This window comes from Macrotis lagotis, chromosome 1 (assembly GCF_037893015.1).
Source record: "Macrotis lagotis isolate mMagLag1 chromosome 1, bilby.v1.9.chrom.fasta, whole genome shotgun sequence".
In the NCBI taxonomy this organism is placed as follows: domain Eukaryota; kingdom Metazoa; phylum Chordata; class Mammalia; order Peramelemorphia; family Peramelidae; genus Macrotis; species Macrotis lagotis.
The window spans coordinates 676,630,651-676,658,174 of record NC_133658.1 but is presented as its reverse complement, the minus strand read 5'-3'; the positions used below and the strand labels follow the sequence as shown (position 1 = coordinate 676,658,174).

At 33.1% G+C, this 27,524-nt stretch overlaps 2 protein-coding genes across 4 annotated transcripts in view; both read left to right on the top strand.

Moving 5' to 3' along the window:
• Window positions 1-2,925: 2,925 nt before the first annotated feature.
• DUSP19 (dual specificity phosphatase 19) lies at window positions 2,926-25,660 on the top strand. 3 transcript variants are annotated; one of them, XM_074215554.1, is made up of 4 exons: window positions 2,926-3,656; window positions 12,081-12,127; window positions 15,035-15,187; window positions 16,082-16,291. In XM_074215554.1, the coding sequence occupies exons 1-4, from the start codon at window positions 3,425-3,427 to the stop codon at window positions 16,214-16,216; spliced, it is 567 nt and encodes a 188-aa protein (XP_074071655.1). In that variant the 5' UTR covers window positions 2,926-3,424; the 3' UTR covers window positions 16,217-16,291. The 3 variants fall into 3 exon arrangements, with proteins under 3 accessions (XP_074071655.1, XP_074071654.1, XP_074071653.1); XM_074215553.1 differs by having other exon boundaries at window positions 16,079-16,291; XM_074215552.1 differs by lacking the exon at window positions 16,082-16,291 and adding an exon at window positions 21,289-25,660 and having other exon boundaries at window positions 2,930-3,656.
• NUP35 (nucleoporin 35) overlaps window positions 15,105-27,524 on the top strand; it is a 69,462-nt gene continuing 57,042 nt past the window's right edge. Inside the window, exon 1 of the mRNA XM_074215551.1 lies at window positions 15,105-15,187. The gene's annotated coding sequence lies outside the window, so the exon portion shown is untranslated. The remainder of the gene's footprint in view (window positions 15,188-27,524) is intronic.

Genomic DNA, 27,524 nt, shown 5'->3' with positions numbered 1-27,524 from the left:
AATTCAATGACATTTAAATACAAGGTCTCATGCATTGCACTCAGAATACAAAAACAAAACAGTCCTTCCTTCAAAGAGCTTACTTCCCAACACAAATGGTCTTATCATCATCATTTAGTCTAATCTGTTTATTTTAGAAACCAAGACTTGGAGAGAGTAAGCAATTTACTGTAGTTCACTGGCCATAGTCACTAGTCACTACAGTAGTCAGAACTGAGTCCCGGTTTATCTCACATCCACAGTTCTATATCAAGAACTATTCACAGAACATCACATTTCCTTCTAGTGACATATTCCCACTGCCACGTTAAATTGCACAGAGACTTCTTACAAATTGATCAATTCCATTCATTTGCTTTCCTCCATTACATGCTTCTTCAGTGTGATAAGCCTTTATAAATCTCATGCTTTTTTTCATCCTCAGTATAATAGGATTCTGATAATCTATGAGAGGCCATTCAGGAGCCACATAAGCAGTATCCTATCATATTTCAATCCTGTGTAAGACCTGTGATTTCATAAGTGTGAGTATTGTATTCCCACTCTCAATGCAGATCTTGCAATCCTTCTGTGTCATCTCAGTCCATCTGATATTGAACATTCTTGAAATTAGATCTTAGATGACAAACATAAAAATCCATTTTCAGATTCTAACAGTCTTTCCAATTTGACTGTATCTACCAGAGTTTTTGTTCCACTGTCATAGCCTTTTAGAATCCAGGGTTACCTTCATGCTCCAGTGAGGCACTGGGCTAGACTTTAGTGGAGGTACCTTATATACCATCATATTCTTCACAAGATAATTATCCATAAATTCTGGTAATAATAATATATCTTATTTTGGACTTTCTTGAAATATGCTTCTCTAGAGTTAATAATCAATCAAGATTTCTAAAAATATTTTAGTCTTTGGTCTTTTTTTCTTTATGAGTTTTGCTTTTCTTACGGCTATGCTGCTCTTTTCTTTCCAAACCTATTATTTTGATGAATCCATTCTTGTTTTTTTTTTTAGGGTTTTTTTTTGCAAGGCAATGGGGTTAAGTGACTTGCCCAAGGCCACACAGCTAGGTAATTATTAAGTCTCTGAGGTCGGATTTGAACTCAGCTACTCCTGACTCCAGGGTCCGTGCTCTATCCACTGCGCCACCTAGCTGCCCCAAATCCATTCTTTTCTATGTGTGTGTTGGTGTATATATGGATATGATTTATAAATGTACAGGTGACCTTTCACCACACCTATGCTTCAGTATAGTATTTTCAACTGATTATAGAACATTTCCACTTGCATGTCATATTAAAATGATCATAGAGGTAGCTAGACACTGGTGTTCAAATCTGACTTCAGATATGTGACACATATTAACTGTGTGACCTTGGATAAGTCACTCGACTCCATTGCCTTGCAAAAAAACACAAAACAAAAAAATGATTATTTTTCAGAACTGAACTAATCTCTTATCTCTAAACCAGATATCCAAATTCATTTCTGTCTTCTGTTCTGTGTCATTGCCTGTCTTTGTTTTCACTGAACTATAACATAAAAGGTAGGAAAGAAAAGTCAATCACTAAGATTTTTTCAAATTAATTGCCTATATGATTAAATTGACCCACAGCTACTTCCATGACTTACTAATGCCTCATATTTTTTATATTTTTAAATGACATATTACTTATAGTAGGCAATTCACTGAAAATAATCTCAATTATTTCATTTTTTTTAAGTTTTTGCAAGGCAAACGGGGTTAAGTGGCTTGCCCAAGGCCACACAGCTAGGTAATTATTAAGTGTCTGAGACCAGATTTGAACCCAGGTACTCCTGACTCCAAGGCTGGTGCTTTATCCACTACGCCACCTAGCTGCCCCAATTATTTCCCTTTTTAAAAAAATAGAGAAATTGGTGGAATCAGTACCATCATTCACTCAATTTCTGTGACTAGAAACCCTATTAGCTATATTAGATTTTTTCCTTTCTGTATGCACTGTCTTTCATGAGGGTCCACTTAGTGTCCTTTATCTATTCCTTCTCTTCTTCCATTACTTCAAACCCAGTGCATTCATTATTTCATTTGATAATTATGACAACAGCTCTCCTAACTGGCTTCTCTAAATATTTTCTCTAGTACAATATTTCCAACTGATCAAAGGACATTTCCACTTGGATGTACTAAGTGAAAAGAATTAGTTTCTTTGAAGACTGGAATAAAGGAGGAGAAAATGAGAGATGACTTCATTGAGAAAAGGAAGTTTTTTATCAGTTAAGTTTTGAAAAATAACAATAAATAACACCTAATAAATATTTATTTAAATATTTAATACATAAATAAAATAAATTTTATTTAAATATTTAATACTTAAAATAAAATAAATATTCATTTAAATATTTAATACTTAAATAACAATGATTTATTTAAATATTTAATACTTAAATAAAATAACTATTCATTTAAATATTTAATACTTAAATAAAATAACGATTTATTTAAATATTTAATACTTAAATAAAATAAATATTTATTTAAATACTCAATACTTAAATAAAATAAATATTTATTTAAATATTTAATATTTAAAGATTTAAATAAAATAAATTTTATTTAAATATTAAATGTTTAAAAATAAAGTTTATTTAAATATTAAATGTTAAAATAAAATAAATTTTATTAAATAAAAAATACATAATCTACGATTTGTGAAGTAGTTTGCCTATTATTTTATCTCGGCTATGGTGAGATATGAGCCGTTTGTAGGATGCTTAATGATTGATATTAAAATAAAATAATTGTCCAATGGATCCTTACAAAAATCTTGGGAGTCGGGTGCCAGGCACATTCCCGTCTCGGCTTAATCAGGGAGGTTCAGAGAGACTGCAACCTGTCTACTATGACGCAGCTGGCGAGAGGCGGGACTTGAGCTCGCCTTCCGGCGTTCCACCCGTTTCTCTATGGCAGCCTGGAATCAGCTATAGCCAGGAATCCTCCGCATCTCCTTCATGGCCACTGATAAAACAATCTAGTAAAAATAGAAAATCACCTGAAGTTTAAACGGGAAAAGAAAAAAGCGGGAAGGAGTGTTGCGGTATTTTTTTCGGACTAGGCCTAATATTTTGCATCATTCCCGCTCACTTTAGTAAAGCTTGGATAAAACGGGCGGAGAATCAGTGAATGAGATCAATTTTGAGGCCTCAAGGAGAGAAGAGCCCGAGAGGATGCCGAACTCTGTAACCGGAAGCAGCGACAGGATCCAATCAGCTCCTGCTTTTGAATGACCAATCGAAGGCTCTGTTCCATCAAGATGAGGCCCGGTGGCTGGTCCAGCCAGGGGGCAGGGAGGAGCCAGGGCCAACCTGAGTGCGAGGGGAGAGCGAGACCTGCCTCACCTCGCCCACCTCAGGGCTGATTCTGTGTTGCTAGCCACTGCCCGTGTAATGCTAATGCACTCCCTTAACCAGGAAATCAGAGCCTTCTCCCGGACCAATCTCAGGAAGCAATGCACCAGGGTGACAACATTAACTGGGAAAAAAATTATAGAAACGTGGAAAGATGCCAGAATACATGTTGTGGAAGAAGTTGAGCCTGGCAGTGGGGGTGGCTGTGGTTATGTGCAGGACCTAAGCCTGGACCTGCAAGTGGGCGTTGTTAAGCCATGGTTGCTGCTGGGTGAGTATGTGTATTGTCTCCTAAGTCAGGGTCCTCATTTTGCTTATTCATTCAAAAAAAAATCTTATTTCAGTTGGAATCAGTTACACAATTGGAAAATTGAAATGTTTACATTTTGACTTTGGAATTCACTGTAGATGTGAACAGACTTTTCTGGCAAAAATCAGTTTTCTCACCCCGGGCACACTATATTCATCAGAAGCACATGTCCTAATATAACACAGTATTGAATAGCTTTATTAGAAATGTTGTCATCCTGTTTTCCTACTTTCTCAGGATGGATATAAATTGATAAAGAATAGGAAAAAATGTGCCAGCTGATTTATTTGTAAGCAAAGGATTAAATGAAGCCCTTGCTCAAGTTAACTGGAAGACTCCTCAAATTGAACGGATCACTGTTTTGTTTTACTTTTTTTTTTTTTAGTTAGGAGAAGTTAAGGAAAGCTTCATATAAGAAATCCCAACAGTACAAGAACAGTGGGGAAAAAAAGGATTTGGAATCAGAAAAGTTGGATTTAAATGCTGGCTCTGCTATTTACTAACTGTGTAATCTTGGAAAATCACTTAACCTTTCTGGGCCTCAGTTAACTGAGTGACTCCCAAGGTCATTTCCAGTTCTGTATCTATTATCCTGTAAGGATATGATATAGTGTTTCACTTCTTGCATAGGACTCCAAATCCATACTATTTGAGTCATAATCAAATAATCAAAAGAATTGGCTGACCCTTGCAAGCCCTGATCAATACCTGATCTCTTATGTATTGATGGTTGAGAGAAAGGTAGGCTCCTTGTGTATAACATTACATTCAATGATAATATTTATGAAAGTTGGAAAATATGTTAATTGAGGGGGGTTAAAATTTTAAGAAAAATTCATTACACTTATATGACTTGCCTTTCTGTTCATTGGTGCTAAGAGCATACAGTTGTTACTCCATGTAATTACAGTGGCTATTTCTGTAGGGTTCAAGTTGTCTTCTGTTCTGTGTCTTTGCCTGTATTTGCTTTCACTCAACCATAATATAAAAGGTAGGAAGGAAAAGAGTCACATCACTAAGATTTTTTAAAAAAATAATTGCCAGGGGTGGCTAGGTGGCACAGTGGATACAGCGCCAGCCCTGGAGTACCTGAGTTCAAATCCGGCCTCAGACACTTAATAATTACCTAGCTGTGTGGCCTTGGGCAAGCCGCTTAACCCCATTTGCCTTGCAAAATAATTAATAATAATAATAATAATAATAATAATAATAATAGCATATATGATTAAATTGACCAACAGCTACTTCCATGACTGTTACTAATGCCACACTTTTTTTATATTTTTAAATGATATATTACTTATAGTAGTCAATTAACTGAAAATAATCTCAATTATTTCACATTAAAAAAGAAATAGAGAAATTGAAAATTTGGGTCTGTTGAATGATTTGCTCACAGAGAGAATCTGTGGTGAAAATCATCATAGGATAAGAACCTGAAAGCGCTGCTTTGCTCTGGAACCTAAGGCCTTTGTGATTTTTGGTGAGTCTTTTCCTCTTTCTGGACCTCAGTAACTTTTTGTGTAAAATGGAGTTGATACTACCTATCCTTCCTATCATCTATTTCCCAGAGCTGTTATGAGAGCAAACTTAGAAGAATTTAAAAGTACTTTGAAAATACGATACAACTATAAGGTGGTATTTTTAGTTGGATGTTACTGTTTCTTGGACTTTTTGCTAAACCCTTTCTGTTTTTAGTTTTTGAAAAAACAAAGATTGATATCTATAGCCCCATGAGAAAAAAAATAATTACTTTGTGAAGAAAAAATTGGCTGAAAACCTTGCAAGTTTCTTTTTTCATGAACCTAGTTTGACAAGTTTATCAGACTCCCTTGCCATGACTGGAAAAGAATGTAACTTTTTTAGTTTCTTTTGTCTAAGCATGTCTATGGAACAGCTGTTTGATTATCTGTTTAGTGAAAATAACACAGAAAGTTTGTGGAATGTTGCAATACTATTGGAGGACCTATATTAATGAACATCTCTGTAGAATTATCTTGCAAAATGGCAAGAAGGTGCAAAGTCTTTTTTTAAAAAGATATCACTAGTAGTTTTTTTCCCACTTAATACAAATTCTTAATTAAGCTAATAGATTGTTCTTTTTTGCATAGCTACAAACAAGACAGAAAATTAATCTTTGTATTATTTTTGACTGTGTGGACTTGTTCTAGATGGATAATTGAAAGCAGTTTTGCTTACTTGAGCATATGCTAGAACCTTTAGACAAGGCCTTGTATGTCCTTTCATCTCATCAAAGGTGTTTCCTTCTTCATCCTCTATCTTCATTTGTTTTTGTTGTGCCACCTCTAATACTTATTACTTATTTAACTTATAACTTATTTAACCTCATTGAACTTCAGTTTCCTGATCTATAAAATGATAGTATTGGCCTAATTGAGCTCTGAGACCCCTTCCAGCTCCAAATCCATAATTCTATGTGCCTATGATCTATGAACTACTTTTTTTCCCACCCCTTTTACCCCAGAAGCCCTATCTCACTAATAATGTGCAACCTGCTTCCTGACACTTGGTTCCCTATTTTAATGGCAAGGATTCTCTCTAGTTTTATTTCTCCATTTTCAATCTTCTCCTGCCCGCTCATCCAGAATTATATACTGGTTAACAACTCTTTTTCATTTGTTTTGTTTCAATGAAGAGTATGGGATTGGCAAGTCATAAAAAGGTAATTTATCCTTTTTTTAACCTGTTATTTTTGTAAATGGAATCATATATCTACTTGATGCCTAAAATTGTTGTATTTAAAAAATATATCCTTTGAACAAATAAATTAATAATAGAATCATAGATTTAGAATTAGAGGGGACCTGGGAGACCATTCAAACCAACTTTCTCATTTAACAGATGAGAATACTAAGATAGAGAGGTTAAGTGATATGTTTAATGAGTTAGTATTTACTATGTGTCTATTATGTGTCAAGCAAGAGGCACAGTGGTGTTGGTGTAGAGGATCTAGATTGAAGTCTCACCTCTGACCAATTTTAGCTATATATGACCCTGGGCAAATTGTCTATCTTCTCAGTGACTCAGACAGCTCTGAGACTGTAAGCTATAGGGAGTGTTGCTAATCTGTGTGGTTGTGATAGTTTCTTCATTAAGAATTTCCTACACTAATAAAATCACAGCTTTGACCAAAAAGATGTGCCAGGTGCTAGAAATAAAAAGAAACATTTGAAATATTCCTTCCCTAAAAGAGCTTACATACTATTAGAGAGAAACAACATGAATCCAGATATTTCAAAATAATATATACAAAGTAATTTCTGGCAAGGGTAAGGAGAGGACACTAGGTCTTAAGAGAATTGGAAAAAACCTTAGGTCGTCTATCATCAAAGATCTATCCTTGAAATTCTAACTATCCTAAAGATCATCTTAAAAATTCAGGAAGCAGGTCAGTCTTCCTAGAACATGGAATTAGAGATGAGATGAATACACAGTTAACCAGGAAAGGAAGACTGGAAGCAGATTGGGAATGAAAAATGGAGTGTGGTAGTTTACATTTTATATAGAGGACATTGGGAATCACTAGAATTTTGTAACTGAATAGGTTAGACTTATGCTTGGGAATATCACTGGCATATGGAAAAAGGATTTCCACTACATGGAAAAAAGGATTGAAGGAAAGGACATCAATTAGGAAACTGTTGTAATAATCCAGAGAAGAGGGTCTGAAATAGAGTGGAGGTCATGTGAATGGAGAGAAGGGATGGATTTCAAATATAGTAGAAATAGAATTCACACTTGGCAACTGAGTGGATTTGGGGATCATGGTAAGTGAACAGTTAAATTTGACTCTGAAGTTTCAAATCTGGAGGACAAGAAGAATGGTGGTATCTTCAAAAGAAGGAGGAAAATTATGGAGAGGGAAGGGTTTTGGGGAAAAGATAATGGGTTCTATTTTGGATTTATTATATTTAAGATATCTTTGGGGCTTACTGTTGGAGATATTTCCTATGATGTGCTGTGAGACTGAAGCTCAAAAGAAAGATTAGGGCTGAACATTTAAATCTGGAAATAATCCCTGTAAAGATGATAGTTAAACCAGTGATTAGCTAATGGGATCACTTAGAGCAAGGGGTATGCTCATACAGAAGGAGAAGGACATGGATAATGATTCAACAAAGAAGACTGAGAAGGGATAACTATTTAGGGAGAAAAATAAGCAGGAAAGAACAATGCCACAGGAAGGAAAGCATATCTAGAAGGAGGGGTTAATCAGCAGAGTCAAATGCTGCAGAGGTCAAAAAGCTCCCATGAAACAAGGAAGTGTTAGTAGTTCACTAATTTTTTTCTTTTCTCATTTGTAAGACACATTTGAGAACACTAGTTTTGTTTACATTTTAACCACTGTAAAAATACTTTCCCCCAAAAGTATATCTGCATTTGACAGTATGAAATCTTTTTTTGTTTTCTTTTATGTTTTTATTTGGGCTTGCCACTCTGTAGATAGTTCCAACAGCTTATATTTCTGTTTGAGAACTACATTTCAGTTCACTTTTCCCTGATGATAATTCTTAGAATCCTATACAGCATCCACTCTAGGCTCTCTCCCCCAACTTATATTCTTACTGGAAGGTTGGGTACCCAGAGGAACAACTGCTGCATCAACTTCTAGAGTAACCCTGTGGATGACTACTACTATTATTAAAGCTCCAGACTTGCCCCTTTTTTTCTTCCTATTAACAACTAGGTAGTAGATTGAACTAGCTCTAAGGAAAGAGTTAAATGGCACAGCAAGAATGATAGCCATTCCCCTCTCCCACCCAAAGGACTCTCTTCCAGAGATACACATAGAATATATGGGAGGAGAGTGAATACAGACTTAAAGTACAGTTGATAGTGAGGCATACTTGTAGGGAACACTTATCACTACAGAACTCTGATATCACTTTTTCCAAAGTGTCATAAGGAAGTTCACTGCAGGGTAGAGCATCAGTGTTAGTGCTAGATTAGTCCTTCCACAGATAGGTTAGACTTGCTTCTCATAGGTGAATAGCATCTCTTCTGTATTTGTTATACTGAGCAAGTCGCTCAAATTCTGGTCTGGTTCCTTTCAAAGTATATCATCTTTGCTGGACAGGGTTCTTCCTCCTTGTTGGGTCTCATGTATGAAGTGGTTCATTTGCACCAGACAAGAGTCTCTCCCTTACATCTCATTGTCATGACTTTGCTTCTTGCAACTTTGAGTTTCTTTCTTGTACCTCTATCAAATGGTGTGTGTTAAAATTCAGAATCTATAATGTCTATGTTTCTTTTTTTTAAGTCTAAAGAACCTCTATAACAGATAAATTGTCCTTTAAGATCACTTCTTCCACCCCTTCACAACTTTACATCCCTCAAAACTTCTTGTCTTCTTATCTGTAAAGAACATCTGAAAATATTTCATAGTTATCAGATGACCCAAGATGCTGTTCTTGTATACCTCATTACATAACTAAATCATTTCCTTTTCTGATCCTATATGCTTTTCACATATCTTTTATGGCATAGGTCCCCTTATGAATTATAATCATGTTAAAATTTCTAAAAATTTTTTTTCAGATTTTTGCCAACATATATGAAATTAAATAGCATATATATTTTCTAGGTAATTTAGATATGAATGCTTTCCAAAAATGTATTTTTGAAAATCTATTTGATTAATGTGAAAAATACCCATTAGATACAAATATCAACTAAATAAAACATTTGAGATTTCCAAGGGAATTGAAATTATTTCTGGGCAGATATATCAACATTAACTTCATTAATTCTAATTTATTTTTGGAAGTTAAACTAGTGACATTTCTTTTTATGAATTATTTTGTTGATAATCATTTTATTTAATGGGTAAGTATGCAATGCCTGCCAAATCATTGAGGCTATTTACTTCTTTATTGAATAGTTAGTTGTAATTTAGTATTCTGTAATGGTTTGGGCTGTTTTTCCCCATTCAGAGGGAATTTTCCATTGGAGAGGAACAGTGCTGAAAAATAGCTCTATAAAATAGCATAGAAATTGGAACTTGTTTCTAGGAAATCTTGGAGGAACAAACTTGAATGCAGTACTCTATTTTTACATTCAAGTTATTAGTTGGAAAACAATTAAATTAGCCATTGTCTTTGTGTACCGACCTGAATTGCTCCCACAAGCTATTATTATGTATTTGTGCATCTTTCATGATTGTAAGAAGCAGATTATCAGCACTAGGGTTCATCTGTTCTTAAGCATAAAAGAAAAACAGTCAAAAATATGTCCCAGAGCTTACTTTCCTAATAAAGTAACCAAGCCTAAAAGTATTCCTTGCATATATTTACAAAAGTTTTTATTTATAATTTTGCAAAAATGATATTTCTGTGGTTTTCTTTATAAGAAAACAAAGCATATTTCCAATGTAATAGATAAGGAATAGGAAACCTAAATATTTTTAAATTGAAATACATTTTAATAGTACCATATAAAATCATCAGGTTTCTTTGAATCCAATTTTCAGACAGTCCTTTTATCTAGGAATGGAGAAAGACTCAAGTCAGGGAGTAGGTTGGGGAAAAAAAAGCCAGTAGCCAGCATCCTTGATGATATCAAGGCCATGTTTTATCCACCTTTTGTTCATTCAGGAAAGACATTCTTGTATATTCTTTTTTGTGCATATGTAAGGAACCTGGATTTTGCCAGCAGCCACCTAAAGCCATTATAGGCATCTTCCTATTTTCTCAACTGTAAAAGTAACTAAGAAATTGGTGCTGGAAGTAGAGATAGGGACCTGAAGAACACTTGTTTTTTTCCCCTTGAAACCAAGGACAAGCCAAACATGGGTGAATCAAAGTATCTGTGTACAAAATCAGATAAGAATAAAAATACTGTTCTATAAAAGGGATTCCATTTCAGGAGAGTATAAGATTTAGAAGTCTCCAAAAATAAAACTTACATGTTTTTCCTGCCCTTGGCTATGGTAACAAATCCTGATTGTCTGAGGTTGGCTGTTCTAAAGGGCTAAGTAATTGGAGCCAATTTGTCAAGTCCTTAAGATAACACCTCAGTGAATGCATGTGTGGGGTTAGTTTCAAAGTCTCATGATGACAGTCCAAAATCCCAAAGTCTTTCAGAGGCTCTTTGGAATTAGCTAAAATCTTGTAGTTGGATTAGATCAGAAATACAGATCTTTCAGAATACAAGATATACAAGAATATTTTCAGACTTCAGGATATAGCTTGGGGTTAACCCAGGGTGTGATTAAGTAATTTGACAGTATTAGTTCACTATATCTAATGTTACAACTAATTCATTCAACAACTATCTATTGAGTATCTAATGTGCAAGACTCTGGACTAAGAGGGAATTAAAAAATGAATAAAATTGGGCAGCTAGGTGATGTAGTGGATAAAGCACCGGCCTTGGAGTCAGGAGTACCTGGGTTCAAATCCGGTCTCAGACACTTACTAATTACCTAGCTGTGTGGCCTTGGGCAAGCCACTTAACCCCATTTACCTTGCAAAAACCTAAAAAAAAATGAATAAAATTCAGACCTGCCCACAAGACATTTACAAGCTCTTAGCAGAATTGCAACATGAACAGAACATAAATAACCATAATGCAAAATAGTCTTATCTGTCAAAGGGATTAAAAAATAACACTCTATTAAGGAAAGTAGTAATTGATCCTAGCTTTGAAAGATGTCTGAGCTGAATAGGGAGGAGCAAGTATACAAAAGAAAAGAAAATAGTATGAGGGGAGTATATTTTAGAAGGAGTATTCTAAGTAAATCTGAAAGAAATTAGTGAGAAGAGAAGATTAGAAAGATGGAATCAAGCCACATTTTAGGAGGCCAAAAGTGAATGAATCATTAAAGAAAAGAATGGAAAAAAAATTTATTAAGCTAATACTAAGCCAACTTAGATCAGGTGCCCTCTTGATAAATATGAGAATCCAGAAGGACTTTTTAAAAAAAAATTTATTTATTTTGAATTTTACAATTTTCCCCCTAATCCTGCTCCCCCCCCCCCCCCCTCCCCACAGAAGACAGCCTGTTAGTCTTTACGTTGTTCCAGAAGGACTTTTTAAAAATCTTGTTTGGTCAAAGTATTTTTTAATCATTGAGATACATCTACATTCCCCCTACTTTTTAGTATTCTTTACCATCTTTAAAAAGTAAGTTAAGACCTGATAGAATTATAATAAAGATTATTTAGTTATATTTTTAATGCCTTGAAGCAGAGAATGAGAGCAATTACTTTTATAGACCAATTGATATGAATAACTATGCTGTACCTCAATTTCCTCAATTGCAATATGGAATAATCTGGTTTATACTGCATATCTAATGATACCATAAGGAGAATATTCATAAATATGCACCATTTAAAATGATTTATCTTTATTTTTTTACAGGATCACAAGATGTTGGTCATGATTTAGAAACTTTGAAAAAGCACAAGGTAAAATTGCCTAAAATTTAGCATTTCCATTGGTATTTTACATCCATTTAAAGAGAAAATTATTCATCATGAGAAACCTTTTTCCTTGAATTAAATATGACGAAAATTTGTCTGCCCAATCTAAATATATTGAGTTGTGTGTTTATTAGTCCTTCCTATTAAGAAGGAACAACTATTAATAAATTCAAGAAACCTGGTCATTTTTAGATTTTTTTCAAGTGAATTCAAAATATTTGTTTAAACAGGTTTAATTTATAACTTACTAGAAAAGAGGTTTGTTTGAATTTTTATAAATTTTACCTCCATCAGTGTTTATACAGAATGATACCGATACCAAGTTTTAAGAAAATACATGGTTTTCACTATAGAGTGATAAGACTATGAATTAGCATATTTTTAATGTTCTGATTTTAAATTTGAGTATGCTAATTTAATTCCAATCTACTGCCAAACACTGAGGAAGTCTTTAAAAAATGCTGTTTACTCCCATGTCCAGTTTCATCAGTAAACCAAAGGAACTAGGACAAAAGCCCAAAGAACTGGATAGGAAGCTTTCAGAGAAATTGAAGGATAACACAGGGAAATGGGCTACATGTTCTATTTCGTAATCTGCATATCAAATAATAACTTATATTTGAATATGCTGAACAGGTTTTCAAAATGTTTTTTATTTGCTCTTCAACTATGTAACATGAACATGACTTTTGGGTTTCCTCATTTTCTAGATGAGAAAACTGAGAAATAATTAAGTTGAGTGGTAAACCCAAGGACACACATCTAATAAGTGAAAGAGACAGGATTCAAACCCAGTGTCTCTGATATAAAAGAGTATCATTCTAGTATAATTTTTGACCTGTGGAAAATCATTTTCTGGAACTTATATATGACAGACTGTTTCCTTGAATTTATTTTTAAGGGATGGAATATATCTACTTAATGTAGCCTTTATTAATTAATCAAATATGAGTAAACTTGAAGTCAGGGGATTGTTATTCGAATTCTGATACCTGTAAGGCCTTGCCAAACTCATGGCATTCCTTTGGACTTGTTTCCTTTATATGTAAAATGATGTGATGAACCAGATAATTTCTAAATCCCTTCCACTTTTAAATCTAGGTTTCCATGACATTATGTACCAAGGATGTAGGTCCTTAGATATTTTATAGGGGCTATTGGTCTAATTTCACATTGTACAGTAAGAACAATTAAAGCTGTATGCATTTAATGATTAAACTGTGTGACCAACTTGAATTTCACTGGGACAAAAGAGAAAGCAAAATCAATGTGGTTTGGAGTATTCAGGGAAGACCTTATAGACAATGGGACTTGAATTGAATCTTAAAAGATGGATATAAAATATGAACAAACAGAGGGACTAGGGAAAAAGGAAAGACTTTACAAACTATCCCTAAATATTTTTGATCCCTCTTTTCTACTTTTCCCACTTGGATATTTTTATAAATCATTCATAAGGAGATTACAAAAAGGGATTATAGCATGCTCTCTTCCCCCTTTTAGGTGCCAAATCTCTAGGTGCCAACTCTTTCTTAAAAATACTATCAAGGGGCGGCTAGGTGGTGCAGTGGATAGAGCCCTGGAATCAGGAGTACCTGAGTTCAAATTTGGCCTCAGACACTTAATAATTACCTAGTTGTGTGGCTTTGAGCAAGCCACTTAACCCCATTGCCTTGCAAAAAATAAAAATAAAAAAAAGAGGCATATTTGAAGAAGACAATAAGACATTGACAGCTTTTCCTCTTATCCTTTATTTCAAAGGAACTAAACTGATTAGTTGTAAAGGTATATTCTTCAGTAATTCCTGATTCCTAGACTATACTAATTTTGTAGTATTAGTTTTGCATAATTCCCCTAAGAATCAAAGAGGGGAAAAAGCCACACTAGAAGAGAACCAGTCAGTGAATTTTGAGAGTAATGTATGCACAAATTTTGAAAGATTTATCTTCATCAATAATCCTTTGAGTAGGAGCAAAACTCAGAAGTGATTGAAATTTATAAATCCATCTACAGATCATTTTATTCCCAATTCCTGATTGTTTATAGAGAAAACTTGCTTTTAGGAGAGTTTATATCAAAATGATCTCCTACTCTTTAGTTAATAAAATGTTTGATTTGAGACTAGTTTGATAACATAGAGAATTTCTGACTACCAAATGACAGTACTGTGGTTAACAACTGTTTAATGATTATTTCTATCCACCCTTGTTTTCCTAAGATTGTGACTCACTTTCCTGGTTAATCTTTGAGGCCTCAAAATCATTTCCTACAGAGGCTTTTTATAAAAATGCTTGGGAAAATGATGGGAATAAGTTGGACCTTTCTGTATAAGTGGAGTAGATTGTCTCCTATTGGTATTTATCATTTCCAAGGTTCCAAAGTGATCTCTTTTCCTCTTCATTGGTATAGTCTATCATTAATAAAATAATATATTGATTTTTTAAAGCAAGTTCTTGAGTCCTCTTTAAAAATATTCTTGTAGACTAGAGTAGAATTACTCTGATAAATGGGAAATAATTGAAAATGTAGGAAGGGTCCATTCCTTTGTTGAGTATATGATTAAATTTGAATATAAGAAGAAAGTATGAGTAGGGAGGGTAAAAACTAATTTTCCCTTATTTCACATTTTCCCCAAATATTATTCCTTTGGGCAAATAGAATATAGACCCTTTATATTTTATAATATTTATTAATAGAGTTATGTTATTTCCTACTTGTTTTTTTATTGTAGTTACATTTTTGATACATTTTATTTTGCCTATTTAAAGATGATATATGACCTAATTATTTTTAATAGATCTAATATCTCCCTACTGAAATGCAGAAATTCATTCTTATCTTGTATTACTAAAGTCCACAAATTCCAAAATTTATCTTTGTATTGTCTTTTAGGTTACTCATATTCTCAATGTTGCCTGTGGAGTTGAAAATGCTTTCCTCAATGACTTTACATATAAAAACATTTCTATCCTGGATCTGCCTGAAACCAATATCATATCTTACTTTCCAGAATGTTTCAAATTTATTGAAGAAGCCAAATTAAAGGTAAGGACAAATGGTGGTTCAGTGGATAAAGTGTGGAGTCAGAAAGATCTGAGTTTAAATCTTGCCTCAGATGTTTACCAGTTTTCTTCCCAAAATGCCCACCCAGGGTTACCATGAGGATAAAATGAGACAGAATGTGTAAAACGTTTGCAAATTTTAAAACATTATTTTTTTCACAATTGATATTTTTTTATTTTTTCAGTTACATGTTATGAAAGTTTTTCAACATTCATCCACATGCATATCCATATTTATAAGTTACATGATTTCCTGTCACCCTTCATTCCTTTCTCCCCCCCAACAGATAACAGTCTGGTGAACATTGTACATATACATTTGTGTTTAGCATGTTTACAGATCAGTCATTTTTTTGTTGTTTTTATTCTTTTGATATTTTGTTTTTCTAATTTCGTGTTATGAAAGTTTTTTCAACATTTATCCACATGCATATGCTTATTTTTAAGTTACATGTTTTCCTTCCATCCTCCCTTCCCACCCCTCTCCCCTCAGTGGCAAACAGGCAAATATTGTACATACACATTTATGTTTAACATGTTCACAGATTATTTCTTTATTTTTAAATGTTCTTTAATTTATTTGCACATTACTAAAATATTCTTGTTTGAGTAAACATAATACCCTCTCCCCAACAAAAATATAAAACCTCATGAGAAAGTAAAAGAGAGGAAAAAAAGTGTGTTTCATTCTTTGTTCCAAAACCATCAGCTCTGTCTCGGGTGAATCACACTCTTTATCATAAGTCCATCATAGCAGTTATTTCCATATTTTCCCATAGTTGCCGTTGCTGATTTTAATTCTTCCCTACCTCCATCTATTATATTTTCTCTCTCCTTTCACTCTGTCCCTCTTCAAAAATGTGCTGTGTGGCAGCAGAGTGGTTCATCACACAGAGAACCAGCCCTGGGACCAAGAGGACCGACCCAGCAGCCATCTGGCCCCATGGTCCTGGACAGGCCACCCAATCCCATTACCTTGCAAAAAGTAAAAAAGGAAATGTGTTATATCTGACTATCCTCTCCTGTGATCTACCCTCTCCTCTAAAATACTGTTTAATATTATTATTATTAATAATAATAATAATAATACTATTATAGTTCATCAAATAAAAGTTGGAAGTGTAATAGATCTAATTTAAATAAATATGAATATAAATAAATATTTAATTAATGTACATTCCTAATGATTCTCTTTCTTATGCATAACCATTGCATTGTACATAGAATATTTAATTTTTAGTTTTAATCAGATTCTCTTCCACTTTTGATGCTTAATGATACTCATATGAGAAATGTTGGGAGGTAAAAGTCCCTATGTGTTAAATTCTTCAATTAAAATATGTAGAGATGACTTTTCTTTGAAAAGCATATGCCAACTGGACTACTGAATAACAGAATCAAGCTAACTATGTTACAAAGCTTGCTTTAGGGCCTGATAGTGTTTTTATCAGTATGACTAATCTACCACTTTAGGAAAGAAAAGAGAATCTTTGATTTTTAACATAACATTTAAGGATATTTAGGGAACTAAATGATTCATGTGCTACATTTATGAACTAGTCTGTTGTAATATGATTTACAGGGATTTGTATTGAAGAGCATATGAATTGAAGCTGTCTTTTGATGCTAAGAAAACCACTGGGGATATTAATATAAGTACTTCAATCTTCTGCTCATTAACTGGATACTAATATTGTATTGGATTTACATTAAGATTCTGATAGTCAGGGATCTAGGTAGATTAGCAGCCCTAATTACATTTTCTGATGTGACATCAGTTTTGGAAGCATGCTTTTCTTAAAAAATCCATATTAGAGAAGTAAAGGGCAGTCATGGTAGGTAAAATTTGTGGTTGGTAAAACAAAATTATTTATAGAGAATCAAAGTGACTTTACTGGAATTGAGAGTAATTGGTAGGATTAGGATTTAGATTATATAGTATTTTGTTCACCAGTCTTTGACCCAGGTTTCCTTGAGTATCAATTAATCATTCAATAAACATTTAAATGCCTCCTATGGGTCAGGCACTGGGCTAAACACTGGGAATACAAAAATCTATATAGTCTTCTAAATAAGATTTTCTATATCTCTTTTACTCAGTGATAATCAGTTGGAAAAAAAATAAATAAAACTTTCAAGTTCAGAACTGAAAGCATTAGAGCTGTGTCCTTCAGACATTTTGTTACAACTCTAGGATTTTAACCTCAAGGAAAGGGTTGGAGGAGTTAGGCCAGAGAAGAAACTCCCCTTTTCACTAGACTGGCAGCACTTTCTCCACAAGTTAGTCCTAGACATTTGCCCAGGGTCACACAGTATATTTCAGAAGCAAATTTTGAACCCAGGGCATCCTGGCTTTTATGCCAGCTCTGTATCCAATATGCCATTCTAAGATTTAGCCTAATGGAAGAAATCTGTCTTTCACTTCTGGGTCTAATCACCTGTCTAGTTTGATTCTTTGGGAATAAAGAATCAAGCATAAGGCTATCAATGATTTTAGGGGCTATTCAAATATGTCTGTTTGTAATGATAAAAATACCCCCCAAAAAGCTAAAGTGCTTTATAATTTATCACTCTTACATACACATATATTAAAGAGGGAAATGAAGTACATTCTTATCAATATTATAAAAATATGGATATCACAGCTAAAGGTTGAACACAGTCAGTCTAGAATAGGACAAGAGACATTAAATTGTGAATTATGGAGGCTTAACTACAATATCTTCTTTTTAAGCAATGAGTTCTCTTTCTATTTTAGATCATCAGTGTGTTCTATTTTGGTTTAGTGCTGCAATGTAGACATTTCCCAAATCTTGCATTTTGTATAATGAATACAACTGATTGATTGACTGACTGATTTTTTAGCTGATTTATTTAAACAGAAGTTTGATATTAACACTAGAGTTCATGAATTTGATAATTATTATTCCCTGATGTGGATTTTATCCTCTGTTCAAGTTTTTACTTATAGAGTATTGTCATAGAGTCATAAAACCTAAATTGTCATAGAATCCTAATATGTAAGAGCTACAACAGACTTCAAAGATTATCTAATCTAATTTGCTCATTAAATATAGGTGAGAAAACTGAGGACCAGAGAGAGGAGGTAATTTGACCAAAAGTCAATACCTACTTAGTTCTAAAGCAAATGGTTGTCTTGATTTCCCCTCACTGATTATTTTCCTTGAATGCTACCTTTCCAGTCAGGTAGTATGATAATTGTCAGTAACTATTATCTCCTTGAATTTTTCTCCATTTCTCTCAAACTTGTTTAACTTTCTTAGTTTTACAAAACCTGTCAGTTTGCTTTTTCTACCTTTATACTTGCCCTGCAAATAGAGTATTTAGCCACTTTAAACGTGAAAGTTTATAGCATAAAAATGAAAATAAACCAGAGGTGATACTTATCCAATATCAAGACATTTATTTGTTGTTCTCTTTCTTAAAAGTAATATTTTATTCCCCCCTCCTCCGAATTATATTCTTCCTTCCCTCCTTTATGTCCCTCCAGTCTGAGATAGTAAGCAATCCATTGTAAGTTATACATATGCAATCATGTAAAACATTCCCATGTTCATCATTTTGTATAAGAATTTGTAAAAATAAAGTGAAAAATAACATGCTTCAATTTGTATTTAGACAATACCAGTTTTTCCTCTGGAAGCAGATAATGTTTTATCATGAGTCCTTTCAGATTATCTTGGATCATTATATTTCTGAGGTTAGGTACATCATTCACAATTCTTAATCATACAATTTTGCTGTGCACAACATTCTCCTGGTTCTACTCACTTCACTTTGTATCAGTTCATGTAAATCTTTCTAGGTTTTTCTGAAGTCATTCTTTCTTGTCATGTCTTATAGCACAATAAGATTCCATCCTAACTATGTACCACAGCTTGTTTAGCCAATCTCCAATTGATGAATATCCTCTTTAATCCATTTCTTATCTGCACTTATGGGAGAGTTTCTGTCTCCAGAATTCCCTACACCATTGAAAACCTAGGTTGGGGCAAAAAAGTATTTAAAAATTCTTTAGTTGCAAGTTTATTTCTATTTTTTCCTATTTGGGCCCAAAAGAAATAATACACATTACTCCAAATTTTACTACTTACAATTTGTTGATAGTTAAAATTTCTCATTATTGTCATCCTAAATAGACTATCCTAACAAGTGATGTTAATTTCAGATCAAAAACTGTTGTGACAAGAATATTGTCTATTCTGTCACTACAAAGTACCACATTTCATTTAGATCATTAACTTTTAAAAAGCACAAGGCTGGCCAACCTGTATCAAGGCTCTTCCATCAGATCTATCACTTCATTATTGATAGCATAAGCCCCCATCTGCATTTGTTTTATACTGTGTATCTTTTCACTTGTAAAGTATCCATTGCAAGTTACCTGAAACGTTTTTCACTTATTGACCTCATTTCAGTGTCCAATTACAGTTTCCATTTCATATCAAGCTCTTAATATCACTATTCCACTTAGTTCATAAGCTTAATTTTTAGGTCCTTTCCTGATTTTATAAATACTTAGTTTATAAAGAAGTTTGTGACAACATTGAGTTTAAACACATATCAAACAGAAGATTAAATAATTAGAACAAAGAAGAAAAGGACGGGGGGGAGGGAAACACCTTAAATTTAAAAATGAAGCTTTCAAGATTTCACTGTTAACAGGTAAATACTCATTCAAAATAGTATAGAATACATCTTTTAGTTCTCTTTGTTAGAACCCAGCATTTTATCAATACCAACAATTGTATGAAAAGTAAAAAGCAGAAACAGGTTTTTTTAAGTGTTAAAAAGTTTTTTTACATATTATCTTCAAAAATATTTCTATTTGATAGAATGCTTGATCCCTCCCTTCATAGTTTTTAGGAAAAAATATAGTCAAAATGAAACAGAATAATGCTAGAGAGCAAAGGAGCCCTAGATTAATCATATGTAAGGGACACAGTTTTATTTTGACTTTTAGATTTGCTTCTCTCATATCCTCAATATAGTGTTTCTGACTAACCACAATATAGATAGATTCATCCTTTATTGCTTTTCTATTTCTATTTGCTTTTCTATTTTTCTTCCACCCCACCCCTTTCTCATTAAGGTCTAATCTTATTGTCTTTAATTTCTTCCAATCTAGGTTTTAAACCAAAAAAAAATCAAATTTTTCTTTTCTCTTTTGTTTATTTTCTTCCCTCCTATAGAATCATGAGACATAACAAAATCTTTTCTTTTGTGCCTTTGCTTTAGATTCTCCTTTGAGTAGGTCTTTGTTACTATATCTCTCAACTTTAATAAAACTGGTTGCTCAGGTAGCCTTTTTTTTAAAGGGTTTTGCAAGGCATTGGGGTTAAGTGGCTTCAAGGCCACACCGCTAAATAATTATTAAGTGTCTGAGGCCAGAATTGAACTCAGGTACTCCGTACTCCTGACACAAGGGCTGGTGCTCTATCTACTGTGCCACCTGGTTGCCCCTTCAGGTATCTGAAGAGTTTGAGTTAAAACTAAAAGGTTGGGCTGACAATTTTCCTATTAAAATTACTGAGGGTTTGTTTGCTAGCTTCTTGGTAGCTATTTTAAAGTTACTTAATTGTACTCAGAGTACAATGAATGTAGCTGAAAGTGCAGTCTAATGGAAAATGGAAAAAGCATCTGTTCCTTAGCAATTCTCTAAATAGTTTTTTTTCCTTCTTCTAGGAATACTTACTGTACATAATTTGTTTCAGGGTTTCTCTTTTTGTTTAGTTGACTTTTGTTATCTTACTTTAAAATATACTTATGTTCTATATTTTTTTGCTACTTATAAACATGATACTATTACCAGCTTTACTGGTATCACTAAGGCACCAAAAAAAATAGATACAATTGCAATTTTAGACTTCCAAATTGATTTGGAGAACATTTATATGACCTTCTAGAGGAGAATGCTTTCTATACATTGTTTATGGTAGATTATATTGCAATAATCCAAGAAGAGATCTTTTATATGGTATGCTTTATGATACTTCTAAGTGTATGTGCAATGAGCTTGAGAATGTTTCTCAAATGAATATGAAATTTTTTCTTTTCTTGAAGGATGGAGTGGTTCTTGTTCATTGCAATGCAGGAGTCTCCAGGGCTGCTGCAATTATAATTGGCTTCTTGATGAATACTGAAGAACTTACATTTACCAGTGCCTTTTCTTTGGTAAAAAATGCAAGACCTGCTATATGCCCAAATTCTGGCTTCATGGAACAACTTCGAGCATATCAACATTGAAAAAAATTGGGACTAATTAATTATTCAGGAAACAGATGAAGCCAACAGTTTGTGAGTTGGCATTTTAACAGATGATGTGAAACTATTACTTCTGAATTGACCTTTTAAAACCAAGATTTTAGAAGGACAGAAGTCAAATCCTTTTCTTTTGTTACCCTCAAAGTGGAAACCAGGGTGGCCTGATTATCTTGAACTTCAGCCTAAATGAATTTTAAATATAATATGCTTATTGTTCAGTATTTAAAAAGTGTGATGGAATGCTTTTTTTTTTGAATTGCATAGATCAGATAACATTAGTATTACTGATTGTGTTAACTTCTTTGGAGGAAAATGGTAAAAAGTAGACTTGAAGTCTATATTTGAACATTGAAAGAATGAATCCATGGTTGAATGCCTTTGATGTTTTTTCTCTTCCACCTCCTCTCATGAAGAGAGATTTGCTGAAATATTGTTTGACTTGTACACATATTTAGAAAAATAGTTATTTGTCACTTTAGATTTCTTGGCTTTCCCAATAAATATAAATAGCCCAAACAACCTGAAAGGCATAGTTCCAAGTGAAAGATTTATTCAGAAGGCATACAATTGTATTATGCACAGAGCTTGAATATCTTTTCATCAGAATTCATTGTCTTTTAATTGTTTAGGGTTTTTTTTTGGTCCTTTATATGTTTGGTAGTTTTTGCCTCCAGCTCCATTTGCTCCCTGTCCCTGTCCGTTACATACAGGCACTTACACTATGTTCTAATTTATATAGCTTACTGTCAATAGACACCTCTTGTCTTTGAGGGTTCCTTTTATACTTTTGTCAGGTTAGAGTTCTGAAATACTTTCTTTATATTGAAAGGCCTGTTTGTCCTGAATAAACTTTTACAGCTCAGATAGATAATAAAAAAAGCCTATGATCAATTTTACTTGATATTGTTCACTTCTTTTACATATAATTCCTTAAAAAAAGGGAAAAGATAACATTTAAAACTTAAACACTTAATAGATAGTTTGAACCTTGTTCAGATGGAGTGTGGATACATTTTCAACCTTACCTCTGATTATTAGTCCTTGAATAAATAATGTCATTACCTTTGCTTTTGTTTCTCTATTTAGATAAGAATGATTTCTCAGTGTTATACAACCACCTGGAAATTTTCTTTTTTTAATTCTTTGAAACTTAAAAAAACCCCATTTATTTCTATTAATATGTTATTGATAATGACATAAAATATAAATACCTAGTCTTGTTCATGAAATTTATATGAAAAGTTTTAAAGTAGTATTTTGTAATTGAGGAAATTATTGTAAGCTATAGGGAAAATTATTTTTATTCACTTACAAACATAGCAGATTTAAGACAGAGTGTTCCATGTAAATAAGTTGAAAAGTATGCATTGAGCACATCTGTGCACTTGAGAAAGTGCTGCTTTCATGAGCAAAAAGTAGAAAAGTGATAACAGGTTGTGTGCTTTGAGAGAAATTAATTGCTGGAAAAGTGTCTCCAGAACTGAAACCTTTCTTTCACCACATACTAATCCTGAGGAGCAGTGTAAAACCAATCAACCAAAGTAAACAGTTTGAAAATGACCAATGTTGAATATCAGGACTTCTCTGTGGTGTTCTCTGTAGTCATTATTGCCAAGGATTTATGGATTTTCTAGATGACCCTTTTTCAGTGTTTATGAGAACATATTTTCTTTTTACATGGTGCTTTAGGTTTTAGTTTGTTAAGAATTGGGACATGATGCCCATTATAAATCACAACATATAATGTGACATGGAATTTACATCTGAAGTCCTGGTCTGTGTTATTCTGGTTTTGTGATACCTGATATGAACTTACCACACCCTTCTTTCAAATAAAGATCTTGCTTTGACCTCCAGACTTAATTTACCTAAAAATTGTAGTTTGATGTCTCTAAGAATAGAAAGTGAAAGATCAAGTCTTTTTTAAAAAAAATACTATTTTTTGATGAGACAGTGATCTGTCAGTTTGTAGATGATTTCATGATTTCATAATCCATGGTCCTTATCTTGGTAGCAGAAAGCTATAACTTTATTATGATTCTACTATCTAACAATCTGAATAAAAAATATATGTAGATACCAAATGTTACTGTTTTGGTAGAGAAAAAAAAAACATATATAGACCCATCTGTGCAGTTGTGATTTTGGCTCTGTCCCTGAAAATATAACTTAAATAGATTTTTTTTTCTTGTCATGCTTAATTATTTATTTCTAGACTAAGAGAAAAAAAATAAAGTTCTTATTTGCTCAAAATTTTAAGTAGAAAAGAAGTAAAATAAGGGGTTCTTCACTTATTTGAAGAGACAGGCTATATATTGACATAGATAATAAGATTCCTCTTTTTAAATGTTAAATTATTTTTATTTTACTTAGGTTCATATTACTTAAAATGTATACAATGATATGGATAAATTTTGAACTTATATGAACTTGTAAATCTTACTCCTTACTTCAGCCTCATATGTTACTAGATTTGAGGCAAAATAAATGTTGACCATGATGATTCAATCACTATGACAACAAACACTGAGAGGAAGAAAGATATAAAGTTTAAAATTCTTATTGATTTATCTTTTTGTTCTTTTCCTATTAAGCTGTATAAGTATAGCTTTTGGAAAGTATTCTTCAGGAACTGGGCAACTTACTTTCTTTTTGACAGAATCATTTCAATGGAAAAAACTAAAATTTGGCAAGGCAAATGTGAGTCAGGCATTTCAAATGTGTGAGGAACTCAAAATGTTCCTAATATTGAAAAGAAGATTTTTGAGTGTGATACAATGAATTTTTCAACTCTGTACCATCCGGAAGATATACTTAGAACACAACCAATACTTTTGAGTTTCAAACAACAGTACAGGTCTAGACAGAACTACTGAATCTAAATGTTTAATTTCAGTCATTACTGACAAAAAAAACCAAAGCAAAACAAAACCCAAACTTTTGGAAGGGTTCAGTAATTGTTTTAGCTACTGTTTAGCCATTCTTTGTAGCCTTAAGTCAATTTAGGTGGAAGATTTTAGAATACTTGTTTATAAATGTAACTATTTCTGATGTTTTTATCACAAGACTTAGATGGGTACAGTTACAGTGAGAAACCTTAGTTTGTGTTTGCCTTGTTTTGAATGGTTAAAATTTGCCTCATGTGATTCAGAAAGTCAAAGACATTTGTTTTGTATGTTTATTTGTAATTTATCCTTTACCGAAGTACTTTTTTAGGTTTGAAAATACTTGATTTTAAAATAATAAATTTATATTTTCCCCTGTATCAACCTTTTGTTTCTTTGCAAGTTTTTGTTTTGACATAATTAAAATGCTTCTTGTTCTTCAAGTTAGGGAAGAAAACTTGGTGATTGCAGAAGTGAATGATTTTAATTATCAATTACCTTTGAGGATTTAGATAGTCTTTGTGATTTGTCATTCCAAAAATACTTGTGTTTATATTAATGACAAACAATAGGGCAACATAATTGATTTTTTCTTACTATTGAAACAACAATACAAAACTCAACATTAAAATTATACTGTAACCTTCAAATTTAGTAACTCCAAAGGTATAACATATTAAGGGATTCAAAGGGAATAGCCTATTTATATGAATTTAACGCCTTAAATTAAAGAAAAAAATAGTTAGCTTTTCCTTTCATAGGTACTCAGGTAAGCAATGTAGATCAAAAACTATCCATTCCTTCTAATTTTTTATCCATATTCTTTTATAACTTCTTCATGAAGAATCCACCCTGTTTAAATAAAACTTTGACTCCAAAAAAGGGAAATGAACAAAAGTAAAGACATTATAACCATTTCTTAGAAAAGTACAACCAATGCCAAACACACACAGACACACACACACAGACACACAGACACACAGACACACACACACACACACACACACACACACACACACACACAGAAGCAAGAGGTCAAAAGATCCCAGAAATCCACTCAACAAAGATAATCTCTTTACCTGACAGAATAGTCATGGGCAATATTAGTTTAGAGTACAAGTTCATTTGTAATACATTATGAAGGGGAAAAATTGCAAGCAGAATCACACATGAAATAGCAAAAACAAGTGGGGGGGAACAGTAAAAAATTTGATAGGAAACTAACCTATGCCAGATTATTCTGAGGTGATTTATTTATGAAACTGGAAGAAAGAACTTAAGTGGGGAGACTGGAAATTATTCCTCTTGTGATCTAAGTCTCATTTAACTGTTCTAATAAAAATATATATATATTTAATTTTGACCACGTCAGTATTCAAAGAAACAGTGACTGGCACTTAGGAAGATGAACCTGAGAATTGTATTTAATCAAATAATAAATATATACTGGGGAAAATATAATTTCTTTTTTTTTGAAATTTTTATTTATGGCAATGGGGTTAAGTGACTTGCCCAAGGCCACACAGCTAGGTAATTATTAAGTGCCTGAGGTGTGCTCTATCCACTCTGCTACCTAGCTACCCCCAGGAAAATACAATTTCAAGGGAACTCAGGGAACACTTTCTAAAATAATAAAAAAGGAAAAATTCATCAAGAAAGTATCATAAATGCTATTTTAATCTCCCCCAAATGACAACTGAGAAGATATTTTTCAACCCATATGCCTATTTACATACTAATATGGGATCATAAAATAATACGGCTCCTAAACCCCTGTCTATTTTATTGATGAAGAAACAGAGGCTATATGATTTGCCCAGGATCACAGGCTGTTTTGTGTTTGTTTTTTTGCAAGGCAATGGGGTTAAGTGACTGGGCTGGTGCTCTATCCTCTGCACCTAGCTGCCCCTAGGGCTATGTTTCAAATCAATATCCTCTGACTCCAAATCCAGCACCCTTTCTATTATACAATGTTGTAGTGTTACTTCAAGGAATAGAAATTTTTCTGGTATAGTCATTTCTCTCCAATGACACGGACCAAACGGCTCCACTTTATCTTATTTGAGTCTTTAAAAGCAGCTAAGGTCAAAAAGAACATCAATTCTCAACCAACCATTTGCTAAGTGTGTTTCAATTTACATGGTCCATCTCATATATAGATGTATCTAAAGCCTTTCCAGACCGGTAGAACCTGCAAGAATTTATCCTTGCTGAGTAAACTTCAAGAGTCAGGAATCATTTCTGAGACATGATGAATTCTTAGAATAGGACTTTAAGCATAAGATCTATTTTCATACTTTCATGATATCTTTATGAAAATTGCTTATGCAAGCATCGTATATATCTTTGATAAAAAACAACAAAAAAACCCCTTCAAAATGCAAAGGAAATAGGTTTTCAAAAACTTTTCTGTAAGATATTCCAGCTTTGTATATCATACTACTTTAGAGCAATAGAAAGGGTAAAAAGTTCACAAACTATTATTTGTTGATGTTTTAAAAATATATCATCCATATAGGGACAGCTAGGTGGTGCAATGGCTAGAGCACCAGCCCTGAAGCCAGGAGGCCCTGTGTTCAAATCCAGCTTCAGATGCTTTATAATTGCCTAGCTGTGTGACCTTGGGTAAGTCACTTAATCCCATTGCCTTAAATAAAATTTCAGTAAAATAAAATGCTGTCTTAAAAGTCTTTTTAAATTATGTATCTTTCATACGTGTTAAAATAATAAGATTCTATGACATCCAACTTTTCAATAACTTTTTTCAATGATTCATCATATTTTAGCTAATAATGAAACACATATTCGTCCAGGGTGATTGTCAGTATCATGGGGGATGTTTTGCACTTTTGAAATAGAAGATGAATTATTCATTCATAATAAAAATTTACAAATGTTTTAATCATCGATGGCAACATACTAATTCCATTAAATCTAAAATATTGCAAAGCCTCTTTGGGGAACTCATTCTTATTTGAGATTCACAATAGAAAAATAATGTGATTGAAAAATGCATAATGTTCATATTTTGACATGCACTGGAGGGATAGACTATTTGAATTAGTCCTTCAACATGAATAATCCTGGACAGGTGATCCATGTATAAGTTGGGTCCATAGGAAATTGAGCAGAATCACATTTGGGAAATTC